The following is a 14,567-nucleotide window of genomic DNA, read 5'->3' on the forward strand; positions in this document are numbered from 1 at the left end:
CTTCTGCCTTTCACTGAAAAGCTCTCTGTGACTTCCAGTTGCCTTTAGGCTCCATCCCAAACCTTCCCAGGTCGGCCCCTGCTTCCCACCAGCCTTGCTTCCTTTGCTGCTGCGTTTCTGAGCTCGGGCCCCGTTGGCCTTCTTTCAGTTCTCCGCTGTGCGCCCTCCTCTCGCCACACGCCATCCTCTCTGGCTGCAAGGTTCTGCCCTCTCTTCTTTTCTATCCTCTACTTTGCGGCCATTCCTCACCCCTCAGCTAAGCCCGTTTGCCCTGCTATCCAGCTCCTAACCTTGAGCACCTCTCCTTCTTAGCAGTTATCACTGTTTAAAATTTACATATATTTGTGTGATTCTTTGATTAAGGCCTGTCTTCTACACAAGCCAGTAAGCTCCACGAGGGTGGGCTGTCTTTTTTTGCTGGGAGTGGGGCTTAACCATTACAAGCATGCAACACACATGTAGGTACTTACTCAGTATTTATCGAATGGTTGTGATTTCTTCTTGCCTGACCCTTCTAGGGCTTTACAGCTCTGCCTCATGTAAGCCGTAACTTCATCTGTGATTTGCTCAGTAGCCAGCCCTTCTCTGCCTAAAGGTTCTGCCTTCACTGGAGATTTTCTAGCTTTACAAGAAAGCACCTGGGCTTAGTCTCTGTGGCCATGTCTGCAGACTTCTTTTTCCTCCTTTGTGAAAATCCAGGCCCTACTCTAAGTCCGTCCTTTTTTCTGACTGGGGATTCCTTACAGCTGGGATCGCCTCTCCAGGTTCTTTTTGGTGATCTCTCCTGATGAGCCCAATGACCCCTTATTTGTGAGCCTCTTCTAACTACAGCTCCGAGCTGAGAGCATGTGATGCCCAGTGTCAGTAGCGGCAGCAATAAAGGAGACTGATTTTTCAATGATGATGACAGTAATTAAGGGTCCTGCATGAAGTTCTTTTGTGCCTCTGAAACAAGAACTAAATTTACTTGTCTCTCTGCTGCAATTTACCATCTGTTCTGCTATAAGGAAGGAATTGCATTCATAAGAAATGTTACATTATCAAAAGTCATGCTATCAAAAGTCATGGTATAAAAGCAATTGCTTGACTAGGGAAAAGGGGTTAGGGATTTGACAATATCAGAGTCATGATGTTCTTTTCCTATAGATTTTTTTCTAATAAAACATTTCCTTAACAGCTGTGAACACATTAGTCAAACCCATCACTGCCAAGGACATACAGCTTTTGTTCTGGAATCGGTATTTGTTTTCAGTCATTGCCTACACGATCAGAGAACCTTCTACTCCATCCTATTTCTGTGATTACCCATTGTTAGAATAAACGAGACACCAAGCCTCCCCCAAGCCCAGCTGTTACACTTTCTCATGCTCAGGGGTTAGTTTCAGATCTAGTATAATAGTGGTATGTATGCTACTAATTAAATTCCCTTATTTATTCAATTTGATTAAAAAAAAAACCCTCAAGCCTGTATTTTTCTCAGATATAAACAGCCTCACCTCAAACAAAAACACCTGTGTTCTGATGTCTCCCTTGAATCAGGTGATGCAGGCCCAGTGTGTCAAAACAGAAACTGAATTCTACCGGCGCAGTCGCAGCGAGATAGTGGATGGAGAAGGGCACACCATGGGGGCCCTTTATTGGCAGTTGAATGACATCTGGCAGGCTCCTTCTTGGTCTTCTCTAGGTAAGTGTTTCAGCATTCTTGTGTGGGGGAGAGAAAGCGGTACCTGTGGGGAGGGGCACTGAGAGAGCACAGAGCTGGAGGGGTCAGATCAACCCAAGCAGAGCTCCAGGGAGATGAGGCTCTCTGGCTAGGACCTGCCACTACCCCAGCCGCCTTCGCTTTTTCTAGGAACCTCACGAGTTCTGTGCTGTGCAGTTACAAAAGCAGGTGAACGGAGGGAAAGTTTCATGCACGAAGATCTCAGCCCTGTATCTACCAACTGTTCCTTAGAATTTTGAAGAGGACTTTCCAGGGCAAAAGGAGCATTTACATAAGTACCTCTTTTGTGGTGGGAGGTAATTAGGTGTATTTAGTTTTTAAATGGAGGTATGGGGGATTGAACCCCGGACCTCATGCATGCAAGGCATGCACTCCACCACTGAGCTATACCCTTCTCCCCCAGCATCCCTTTTTCTGTTTAGGAGAATTCAACCAAGTGAAAAGTGGGTTCAGCTAAGTGTTAAAAATGTCCCTTTGCTGACTCCCCTTCAAGTCGATAAGGTCACTTTTATTTTGCCCTTTTTATCTCTTGAGGGGAAGGGGAGTAGAGACAGAAATCCAAGCCGGAAGGGTTATTAGTTGAACCCATTCAACGAGCAACAGGTGGGGTGACTGGCATGGTACCTGTAGTTTGAATTATTCCATCTATTTGAAAAATTAAGAAGTAGTAATGAATCGTTGGCCATCACTATGGGTGATTTGAAGCCAAGTTCAGTTAATAATGTGAACCAAAGTTTTGGGTCAAAAATGAGGCAAGGCCGTTTTGCTGAGAGAGGCTCTTAAACAAGCTGAATGCAGAGCCACGGGGCTCGTTGCCCACGTGCTTTGATTAGGGCCGATCACCTCCTGCAGGGAACTCTAGTCTTGATCAGCTTTCCCTGATCAAACTCTTTATCGGCACCAACCAGATAAAAGGGTATTGAATGAGAATCAGGGGTGAACTGTGGGGCAGTGGCTTTCTGGGACGCTTAAGCTGGACAAGGAGATGTTGTTCAGAGACACTTAGAGCCTGACCCGGCTTTCTGTCTGTGGATGACTTCTGAAGCTGCGTTTGGTTCAAGAAACAGGAGAGCCCAGCATTTGTAACTATTGCCTTAAATGACCCTATCTGTGTTCTTCAAAAAGGGTACCAGAGTATGAGGGCAGAGCAAGAATGTGTCTGTTTCCTAAACTCTAGCAGGAGAACGTGTTCATGGAGAGGGTCACCCTCTCCTGGACCTGTTAGAAAAAACAAGTGCCAGGGAAAAGCTGTGACAAGTTGTGTTATATCTGCTCCTGCTCTCAGGAGCCTCAGAGCCTCTGTTTAATTCTGCCTAATTGGCTTGTAGTGTGTGCAGGTAGAGGAGGTGTGCCACCTCTTATCAAATGGTGACACTTGAAAGGGATCAGTAGCTGCCTGGAATCTACAGATTCTTATTTCTTTTTAAAAAATCTGTCTCATTTATAGTTATATCTTGAAAATCTACCTGGGCGTTTTGCTTGGCTTATAAACTTGAACGGATACAGAGCTAATGGCAAAGCCAGAAATCATGTAGTATTTTCACGGTTCTGCAGACTATTTTGTTGGCATCCAGACTTTGTCACTGATTAGTAACTAGGGTGTGTATCACTGAGACATTTTGCTTCGATTATTGTTCTCCTGAGTGTCTTCTGTTTGTGGCCTTGATTGCTGAAGCCTTTCCCTTGTGATGGATGTCACACTGGAGAGTGTGTAAATTACCTCAGGTCTGAGCAATCTTCCATTTATGAGAAAATTTTGCAAATATAAGTTCTCATTCTTTTCGTAGATCTAATTGGAAAGGCCTCTCCTCCCTTCCCCCACCATTGTTACTTTTAAGGGGAAATACTAAGAGCTGGAATTGAACTGAAGTACTAGAGAGTTGATATTTTGCCAAACCTAAAGAAATTAGTCCTAGCTGAACCTCAAAACCATGTTCCTCAATCTTAACAGCTTGTGCTGGTGAAGGCTGAAAGCACTTCCCCTATCCTCTCTCTCCCCCTCCCTCTCAAGTTGTTTCGCGGTGCACTGTTTTATGGAGAAGGATCTCTTTCTGAAATAGAGGCATGCTGAAATATTTTTTAGTTTGTGCGGTTAGCATACTAGAATGCCGACAGGTGGCAGGATTCTATAGGTCCTTGACAGCTTCCAGCTCTGTTTGAGGACCTGTCATTAATTGTCTTGGGTTTGGATGCTCTCCAGACTGAACTTGCCAGCCATGTTGTGATAGTGGTAGTTTTGTTCTGCTCAGAGGATTTTGTGCCTATGGGAAAAGGGGACTTTGAGTTCTAACTAGCTGTGTTTTTTAAAAATTTATCTTTTTTATTGTATAGTTGGTTTATAGTTAGCTTCTGGTGTACAATATAGTAATTCAAATTTTTTATAGACTATACTCCATTGAAAGTAATAAAATATTGGCTATATCCCCTGTGCTGTACAATATATCCTTGTAGCTTATTTTATGCATAGTCGTTTGTACCTCTTAGTCTTTTATCCCTATCTTGCCCCGCCCCCACTAGTAACCGCTAGTTCTCTATATCTGTGAGTCTTTCTGTTCTATTCACTCATTTATTTTTCTGACTACACTATAAGCGATAACATACAGTATTTATCTTTCTGTCTGACTTATTTCACTAAACATAATACCCCCCAGCTCCATCCATGTTGTTGCAAATGGCATTATTTCATTCTTTTTTATGGCTGAGTAATATTCCATCATGTATATATACCACATCTTCTTTATCTGTTCATGGGTTGATGGACACTTAGGTTGCTTCTATAGCTTGGCTGTTGTAAATAATGCTTCTAAGAACATTGGAGTGTATGTGTCTTTCCAAATTAGTGTTTTCATTTTCTTTGGATGTGTAGCCAGGAGTGGGATTGCTGGATCATATGGTAGTCCTATTTTTAGTTTTTTGAGGAACCTCCATCCTGTTTTCCATAGTGGCTGCACCAAACTACTACTAGAGAATGTTCCATTTATGCTTGAAAAGAATGTATTATGCTGCTTTGGGATGGAATGTTCTATATATATGTTAAGTCCTTTTGGTCTAATGTGTCATTTAAAGCTAATGTTTCCTTATTGATTTTCTGTCTCGATAATCTGTCCATTGATGTAAGTGAGATGTTAAAGTCCCCACTCTTACTGTGTTATTGTCAATTTCTCCCTTTACGTCTGTTGATATTCGCTTTATGTATGTAATACTCCAATGCTGGGTGCATAGCTGTTTACATTTGTTATATATTCTTGGATTGATTTCTTGTTATATAATGTCCTTCTTTGTCTCTTGTAACAGGTTTTTTTAAAGCCTATTTTGCCTGACATAAATATTACTTCCCTGGCTTTTTTTGACTTCCATTTGTGTGGAATACCTTTTTTCATCTCCTCACTTTCTAGTCTGTGTGTGTCTGTAGATCTGAAGTCTCTTATAGATGGCATATATATGGATCTTGCTTTTGTATCCATTCAGCCACTCTGTATCTTTTGATTGGAGCATTTAGTCCATTTACTTTTAAAGTAATTATTGATAGATATGTACTTCCAATTTGTTAATTTGGCGGGGGGTTTGTTTTTGTAGCTCTCTTTGTTCCTGTCTTTTGTTCTCTTCCGTTTTGATTTGATGACTATTTTTAGTGTTTGGATTCCTTTCCCTTTATTTGGTATTTATCTATTGTAGATTTTTGCTTTGTGGTTACCATGAAATTTATATATAGCAATCTATATAATATAACATAATACATGATTAAGTTGCTGATCTCTTAATTTCAAGTGGATTTTAACAACCCTGAATTTTTACTCTCCTGTTCTCACCATGATTACTGTTTTTGTTACCATATTTTATACCTTTTTGTATATCCCTTGACTAATTATTGTGGGTATAGATGACTTTACTACTTTTATTTTTTAACCTTCTTACTGGCTTTGTACATGGTTGTTATTTGTGTTTGCCTTTACCAAAGAGCTTTTTCCTTTCATAATTTTCATGTTTCTATTTGTAGCCTTTTCTTTTTCACTTAGAGAAGTCTCTTTACCATTTCTTGTAAAGCTGGTTTGGTGGTGCCCAATTCTTTTAGGCTTTGTCTGTAAAACTTTTAATCTCTCCATCAAATCTCAATGAATGTCATGCCAAGTAGAGTATTTTTGTTTATAGGTTTTTCCCTTTCATTACTGTAAATTTATCATGTCAGTCCCATCTGGCCTGCAGAGCTGCTGAAAAATCAGCTGATAGCCTTATGGAGTGCCCTTATCATGTGTTGCTTTTCCCTTACCTTTTAATATTCTCCAATTTTTGCCATTTTAATTACAGTGTATCTTGGTGAGGACCTCTTTGGCTTGGTCTGTGTTTGGAACTGTCTATGTTCTAGGACCTGGTTGTTTCCTTTCCCAGGTTAGGGACGTTTTCAGCTATTGTGTCTTCAAATATGTTCCCTGCCTTTTTCTCTTTCTTCTCCTGGGACCCCTCTAATGCAAATGCTAGTACACTTGTTGTCCTAGAGGTCTCTTAAACTGTCCTATTTTCTTTTCATTCCTTTTTCATCCATCTCCCTGATCCATTTCTCTATCATTTAATCTACTGTTGATTTCTTCTAGTGTATTTTTCATTTCAGTTGTATGTTCCATCTGTTTAGTTCTTCTTTATATCTTCTCTTTGTTAAACTTCTCACTGTAGTCATCCATTCTTTCTCCTGAGTCCTTTGATCATCTTTATGATCATTACCTTGAACTCTTTCTTGGGCAGATGGCCTATCCACTTCAGTTAGCTCTTCTGAGGCTTTATCTCCTTCCTTTGTTTGGAACATACCCTCTGTTGCCTCATTTTGCCTAACTTGCTCTTTTTATTTCTATGTATCTGGTAGGTTGGTTATATTTCCTGAGCTTGGAGAAGTGCCCTTTTTAGAAGATGTTCTATGCATCTCAGCAGCACACTCCCCTCTGGTCACCAGAGCTATATGCTCTAGGGGTGCACCCTAATGTGGGCTGCACAGGTCCTTCTGTGTGGTGGGCAGACTACTGTCAGTGGTCTGGTAGGCATGGCTGGCACTCAGCCCAATTGGTTCCTGGGCCCTGCCTGTAGGTGGCCTACTGGCCACTGATTGATGGGGCTGGGTCATGAGGCTGCTGGTTTCAGAACCCTAGGGGTCCCAGGGCTACTGCTGGCTCACTGGTGAGCAGAGCTCGGTTCTAGGGTGGGTGGTTGCAGGACCGGGGTTCCTGGTTCTAATACTGGCCTGCTCATGTGTAGGGCCAGTTCCTGACATGGCTGGCTGCCTGGCTGCAGGATCTGGGGGTATCCCAAACCTGGTACTGCCTCTTCGGTGAGTGGGGCTTAATCCCAGGGCAGCTGGCTGAGACATTCAAGGTTTCTTGGAGCTGGTGTTGGTCTGCTGGTGGATGGGGCTGGGGTCTGAAGGGTCCCCGGGTTGGTGCCAATCTGCTGGTGTTCTGGCTGTGTCCTAACAAGGCAGGTGCAGGGCTGCAGTGATCCTGGGGCTGGTGTCTGCCCACTGGTGGCTGGTTGGTGCCCAGGGGATCCTGGGCTAGTGCTTATGCACTGTTGTGTGGCGCCGGGCCCTGGGCCCTTTGGTGGACAGGGCTGTGTCCTGAGGTGCCTTGGGCTCAGGCGGTCTTAAGGCAGCCTGTCTCTGGTAGTTGGGGCTTTGTCGCTGTCAAGCTAGTTTCTTGGCCTGAGTGTCCCACTACTGGTGTGGACAGGCTGGTGGGTGGGGTGGGGTCCTGGTGTTAATTAGCTAGAGGGAGCATTCCAGAATGGCACTTGCCACTGTCTATATCCCCAGGGTGATCTCCAGTTGCTTCCTCCCTCTTTGGGAGGCTTTCCAAGATCAGCAGGTCAGTCTGACCCAGGCTCCTTCAAATTACTGCTTCTGCCCTGGGTCCCCAAGTGTGTGAGATTTTGTGCCCTTTAAGAGTGGAATTTATTTCCCCCAGCCCTCTGGGACTCCAGAAAGTAAGCCCTGCAGGCCTTCAAAGTCAGACATTCTGGGGGCTCATCTTCTCAGTGCAGGACCCCTGGGATGAGGAGTCCAGGATGGGGATCAGACCCCTCGCTCCTTGCACCTCTGCTGTTCTAGCTATTCTTCCATTCATGGGTCGCCACCAAGGCTATGGGTCTTGCCTGACTACACGTGACTCTGCCTCTCCTCTCCATCTTGTTGTGGCTTCTTCTTTATATCTTTGGTTGCAAAAGATCTTTTCTGATAGATGTTGGTCTTTCTCATAAACAGTTGCTCTGCAAATAGTTGTAATTTTGGTGTGCTCATGAGAGGAGGTGAGCTCAGGGTCTTCCTACTCCACCAACTTGGCCGGGCTCTATAATAATAATTTTCCTGAGTAACTGTTACAAGTGAATATTTGTAACAGATGTTCTCTGCCCATAATGCTGATTTCCTTCTAACAAAAAGGAAAAAGGAACATGGGTGCATTGGGCCCCTGGAAGCTGAATTGCATATGAGAAGGTGCTAGCTAGGAGTCAGGTCTGGGCTCAAAATACTGCCTGTGGCATTTCACTTAACTGCGTGAGCCTCCATTTCCTCATTTGAAAAGTGAGACGTTCCTGCCCGCCTCACCCAAATTGAGGCTGACATGAGGTAATGTCCAAAATGCTCCTTGCAAACATGGGTTCCCTCCGCTGTAGGCTGTCCCTCCTGTGCTCGGTGCCCAGAATTATGACAAGTCACACAGCTGGCCCATGTGGACGGTGACTTTTGACTGCCTGACTCTGCCCATCTCCTAACCTCTTCCTAGAATATGGAGGAAAGTGGAAAATGCTTCATTACTTTGCTCGGCATTTCTTCGCTCCGCTGTTGCCGGTGGGTTTTGAGAATAATGATGTGTTTTTCATCTACGGTGTGTCAGACCTTCACTCAGACCGTAACGTGACGCTCACTGTAAGTTGCCTGGATTATTTTCTCCCTATGAATGAGGGAGAATTTGAGATTTCTTTAGTTATTTGGTTTGTTTTTGTTTTTGTTTTGGAAACAAGAAAAGAGAAATGAATTTGTATCAATGTTTCTAGTGCCTATAGCAGAAAATGGGCTGTCCTCGGCATCGGAAAACCTATATTCAGGGCAAAATTCTGCAATTTATTCTATGACTTTAATGTCTTGGTTCAGTTTCCTCATCTGTAAAAATGATATCAGTCTGCTTTCTGAAAGGATTTCTATGAATAGTAAATAAAATAATTAGATGAATGTGAATTATAAACTGCAAAATGCCATTTAAATCTAAGGCTATTTATAATCAGGAGAAGCTGGAAATAGCCTAAACTTTGTAAAGAGTCATTTAAAACAGTAGGTTAAAGTGGAAATCAGTAAAATTATTCAGAATGTATAGGTGGGAAAATGAACTTGTATTTAAAACAATGTTTTAAAAAGAGGATAAAAGGATAGAAACTCAAAGAAGGCTTGGGTGGCTGCAGTTCGGAGGACACTGAGACTAGGTCAAGGTTATGGATTCATTACAATGCACCGGGTCCTGTGCCTACCACAGATTATTTTACTTAATTCTGACGACAGCCTGTGAAGTTAGTGCAGTTATTTTTCTAATTTTACACATGAAGAATGAAGACTTAGAGAAGTCGAATTAACTTGCTTAGTTACATGACTAGTACTTGTTGGGGCTGAGGTTAAAGCCAAGTTTCAGTCTCTTAACCAGTTCTGCGATTCTGACTTTCATCCGTTATTACTGCTTTTATTCTCTTAAAAAAAAAGTGTTTGGTTTTGTTCTGTCTTGTTTCTCCCCAGGTGAGGGTCCACGCGTGGAGTTCTCTGGAGCCCGTGTGCTCTAAGACCACTAAGGTTTTTGTGATGAAAGCAGGGGGGTCTGCTCTCATCTATAAGGAGCCAGTGCCTGAGTTGCTAAGAAGATGTAGGAGTTGTACAAGGCGAAGCTGCGTGGTTTCCTTTTACCTGTCAACTGGCAGCAAACCCTTGAGTCCAACCAACCATCACTTCCTGTCCTCACTGAAGGAGGCTGAGGGGCTCCAAAAGGCACACATCACTGTAAGCACTGGTGGTCTGGGCTCACCGTGGCCTTGTGGGGCTGTCCTACTTCTGGGGCAAGCACGCTGCATCCTGCTTTTTGCAAAATTTCCCCTTGATACTGAGTTGACCTGGGGAAGATTGGCCCCTTTCCACTGGAAAGAAAGACCAAGTGATTTTTATTGCTAGTTCAGCATTTGTCCGAGTTTAAGGTTCCTGCCCGTGCTGCTGTCCCGTCACCCCTCCCTGGTCAGGCTGGTGCAGTGAAGGGAGAGGCGGCCGGGGTCATCACCACTGATGGTTCCTCCATGGGTTTCCAGGCTCTGTCCTGGGGGCTGTCCTGCATCAACCCTAAGGTGTTACCATCTGTATTGACGAGTCAGCAAACTTGTTTGGAGGGGCTGAGTAAAGTGTTCAAAGTCCGTAGCCAGGAAACATTGGAGCCCAGTAGAAACTCTTAATTTTGCTTTTTAAGAGTCTATTAATTTAAAAAATTTTCACGCTGCTCTTTGATTTATTGCTTCTCAGTTGCTTAGTCACCACATCTCTATCATTGCCAAGAAAAAAATGGGATGATCAGGATAGGATGCTGCTACAAAAACAGTGCAGGCGGAGAATTTGGCGTCTGTCTAGTAGACTGGAAACTTCCTTCCCTCCCCTCCGCCATGTAGTGACTGAAAATATTTTTCTAGAAAGTTTCATTCTCTGTTTTTAATGAATTTTAAGTTTGTTTTAGACTTTGACTTCATTGAAAAGACTTAAGTGAGAGGATTTTTTTTACATTTGCTTTAGAAATAATCCCATAAAATCTTAGCCCTTGAATTGAAATTGTATATTCCTTCCCAATTAATAATGAAAATTTTCACTTAATGAAATCTACCCGTAACAACTGATGCAGAGCAGTTATGAAGGAAATTGCGTGTACATTTACATAGCTTCTGTCCCGGAAAGAGCACAGAACCATCTAGACTGTAGACTTCGGACTTTGAAATCTTTCTTTCTTTACCTAGGCCTCCCTTACTTGAGACAACGGAGGGTGCGAGAGAAGTAGGACTTCTTCCTTTGTCCTACCTCATCTGGATTTTAATGAGGCTTTGCCTTTCCTAAAGGGATATAGTAACAGTAGTAATAACAGTCATGATGGTTAACATCATCGCAGGCTTAACATGGGCGAGGCACTCAGAGTTGGTATACCCGGGGGGTGCTGGGAACTTGTTTTTCCCTGTCTCCCTTGAAACTAGGGTGCAAGCTTGAGCTCTGGGCTCTGCAGTCAGATACACAGAGATGAGATTTCCAATCAGAAGAAGGCAGCACAAGAGTGAGCCAGTGACCCTTGTGGCCCTGGCCTTGGGACAGAGTAGCGGAGGCCCCCGGCAGCCTTGGTGGATGGCTGTGTGCCTGCAGCTGTGAAGGGGCTTCATCGGATTAGGTGGCTGGCATGATTTGGGAATTTGACATCCAGCTTCAAGCCTGCATCTCTGACCCTTGATTACATTTTTTTTCCTGCTTCTGTCAAAGTAGGTTTTATTCATAACTCTGAACCCTGCATGATGTGTAAGGCTAAGCTGTATATAGTAACAATTGCCCTTGGAAATTCTTTGTCACATATAACCTACAATGTCAAAACTATGGCATGTATGCCTGTTGAAGAGTCATGTTTCGTGACAGATGCACAGCTTTTTTTTTTTTTTAAATGGAGGTGCTGGGGATTGAACCCGGTACCTCGTGCGTGCTAAGCATGTGCTCTACCACTGAGCTACACTTCTCCCACAAATGCAGCCACTTTAATACCAGGCCCCACTCAGCTGTGTTCTCACAGTGAGAAAGGCTCACAAACCCCCACTCTCCAGGGTGTGGCTCTGCCTCACTCTCAGCCAGTTGTGTATGCTAATGACAAGACTTAAACTGCACTCTCCTTGGCTGATAGCGTGTGGGACTCACACATGTTAAAAGCGCTAATGCTGTGACTTTGCCGATTACGCAGTAAGAGACAAAGCTCTAGCGGTAGGGCTTTTGTAGGTGCCTGGCCGCCTGCTGTGGGGATTGCGGGGTCTCCTCAGAAGAACAGAAGGTGCGTGCACTCTGTGGCTGCACTCTGCAACCTGCTCCAGACATATCCTGAGAAAGTCACTTAAACCGCCCGGCCCTCCGGCAAAAATGGGCCCCTCTTGATGAGACCCTGAGGAAAAGATACAAAACTAAAAGATACAGAGCTTGGAGCTTCTTGTGAAATATTCTCCTTAATAATTGGGGACTGCATATTTCCACCCTTGCTTTGAGATTACAGTTTGGTAATTTTCCACAACCTTAAATCAGTGTCCACATACTTTTTTTCAGTATATGACCCGGTGCGTGGGATATGTGATCAACCGTTGCAGAACCAGAGCTGTAGGAGATGCATTCCTCATCTGGCCACATGGCTGCTCTGCTTGGGGTTGCATGTAGCACTGGGAGCTCCGCCCTCCTCCACTTCACCTATCTTTTTCTTTCAGGCCGTCATCTCTCAGCGAAAGGACACCTTTGTTTTTGACCTGGCAACCTCGGCAGTCGCTCCCTTTGTGTGGTTGGATGTAGGGAGCATCGCGGGGAGATTCAGTGACAATGGTTTCCTCCTGACCGAGAAGACACGGACAGTATTATTTTACCCTTGGGAACCCACCAGCAAGAGTGAACTGGAGCAATCTTTTCATGTGACTTCGCTCACTGATATTTACTGAGGGAATCCAGGTTGTGTTTTCGGGAGCTGAAGGCAACCAGAATCGGGTTGAAGAAGCCAGGAAACATGTCCGCCTGCTGCCAGGCGTCTGACGAGACACTCAGGGAAGAGTTGGTACAGTGTGTTCTCCCAGGGAAGGCAGCGTACTCAGGTGATGTCCTCCCACAAGGCTACGCCTAGGTGTGGGCCAGTCTGCACCAGTGCTGTGGTTTTAGGCCTTCCCCTGACAGTTTTTGCACCACATGAACCAGTTATAACTCCACAGCTTCTCCTACCCCCTAGAGGAGTTCCTATACACACTCAGCCCTTTAAGGGAAATCACAGGTACATGACCATTGCAATATCTGTGGCATCAAACGTGGAGGGTTGTGAGGTCTTGTAGTTAGCTTTGAGAAATACCAAATAATCAAAAAGAAACTGCTTTGTTGTTATTTCCAAAGGAAATGGAGGTTCAGATGTCACAACAGAACGAGATTTCTGGGTGGTAGCTATATTGATTGTTGCTGGAAAGTCGGGGGGGAGGGGAGGTTGATTATTACCATTCAGTTACTTTTTGGTTAGGAGTCTTTTTCATTTGTGAGTTTTTTAAAAATAAATATGCTGTTATTGTTTTAACAATAACAACTTTTTTCAAAGGCCATTAGTGATTCTCCTTTGAAAATTAAGTTCATGCTGAAATCGATGTCACTGTGGTCACTTTGGAAACTTTTGGGTGTCCTGACATAGATTATCACCCATAATTATGTATGGGCTTCAGATCTGGTTGAATCCAGTGAGCTTTGCAGTTCAAGACTGTAGTTAGGTTTGGACTTGTAGCAAAGTGGTGTTCCCTTTAGCTTGAGTTTGAACCATTTAAAAAATATTGATAGATTATAGTTGCTATTAAATCGTTTTACTATACATCATCACATTTATAAAACTACATTGATGATAAAAGGGGGCAAAATGTTAGTAAGTAGCCAATTTGGGTACAGGTGTGTAGGAATTTATCTTGTACTGCTTTTGCAAATTTCCTGTAAGTTTGAAATTATATAAAAATTTTAAAATTATATAAATTGCATGAACAACTTGATGCTTCATCTGTGGCTTATTTCCTCATTCCATCAGTACTCAGTACCCAGTACCATGCTGGGCATTAATTTCCATTTAGCTCTAATTACGTTTTTAGTCTACTTGATAAACTAAGTTTGAAGAATCTAGACTGGAATAGTTGAGGGGTTTTCTCAAAGAAGAATTAGGTAACTAGTTATGGAAGGGACTGGTAATGAGTTTGGCTTAGAATCAAGACTAAGTAGATAATAGTTTTCATTTTAAAACTGAGAAACTTTTTGCTATGGTTCAGAGACTAAAAAGAAAGTAAATGCAGACAATGCAGGCCTTTCTTTCAGTGTCTAAGAGTTCCCTCGTTTTATGTGTTCTAAAAGCTTATGAAGGACTGGGACTTAGGGATGTAACTTATAATATTTGTCAAGTTAAGAATCTTCTATCACTTTTTTGTCACCGTTGAAAATATTACTGTCGCACTGTTGCTGGGGGGCAGGGAGGACTCTCCTCTCCATTAACTAGAATATTTTCTGGGCCAGGTGCCCTGTGAGGTGGGCTTTGAAGTTGATGGCCAAAATTTACATTGCAACTCTGCCCTTCCTAGCTCTGTAAACTTAATCAAGATACTTGTATGTTCAGTTCCCTTGTGGTAAAATGGGAATAATTACACTCACCTTGTCAGTGTGTTTTGAATAATAAAAAAAATTTGGCTGGAGGGCTGGGCCCAGTGCTGGCACTTCGTGAAGGCTCTGTAAATAGAGCCGCCATGCTGGGGTGTGACCCTCTCATCCAGGAGAGGGCGGGCTTCCTGCCACACTGATGTGAATCGAAATCCAAGTTCTGAGGTTTATTGGCTGTGTGACCTTGGGCAACCCCATGATCATTTGGACTTGACTTTTCTCATCTGTAAAATGGAGCTAGTAATCTCTAAACTTCAAAGGTAGTTGTAAATATTAAAAATAAAAAGTTTTGAACAAAATAAATGCTAAGTAAATAGTGATTGTACCTTTCTAACATCATAATCATCACAAAATCATGAAACGAGTGAAAATGAAACAAATAAAGGGAAATGTCTTTTTTCTTTTAAA

General features: G+C 43.2%; 1 protein-coding gene across 2 annotated transcripts in view; it reads left to right on the top strand.

The window, feature by feature from the left end:
* Nucleotides 1–13,507, top strand: part of MANBA (mannosidase beta) — a 91,159-nt gene extending 77,652 nt beyond the window's left edge. The window contains exons 14-17 of one of the 2 annotated variants that reach the window (XM_010980639.3): nucleotides 1,540–1,684; nucleotides 8,485–8,627; nucleotides 9,483–9,740; nucleotides 12,212–13,507. In XM_010980639.3, coding sequence (XP_010978941.1) covers nucleotides 1,540–1,684; nucleotides 8,485–8,627; nucleotides 9,483–9,740; nucleotides 12,212–12,436 — 771 coding nt within the window. In that variant the 3' untranslated portion in view covers nucleotides 12,437–13,507. Of the gene's footprint in view, nucleotides 1–1,539; nucleotides 1,685–1,852; nucleotides 2,020–8,484; nucleotides 8,628–9,482; nucleotides 9,741–12,211 lie in introns of those variants that run through there. The other variant, XR_010380458.1, reaches the window with a different exon arrangement.
* Nucleotides 13,508–14,567: the final 1,060 nt, after the last annotated feature.

The sequence above is a fragment of the Camelus dromedarius genome, chromosome 1, assembly GCF_036321535.1.
Source record: "Camelus dromedarius isolate mCamDro1 chromosome 1, mCamDro1.pat, whole genome shotgun sequence".
Classification (NCBI taxonomy): Eukaryota; Metazoa; Chordata; class Mammalia; order Artiodactyla; family Camelidae; genus Camelus; species Camelus dromedarius.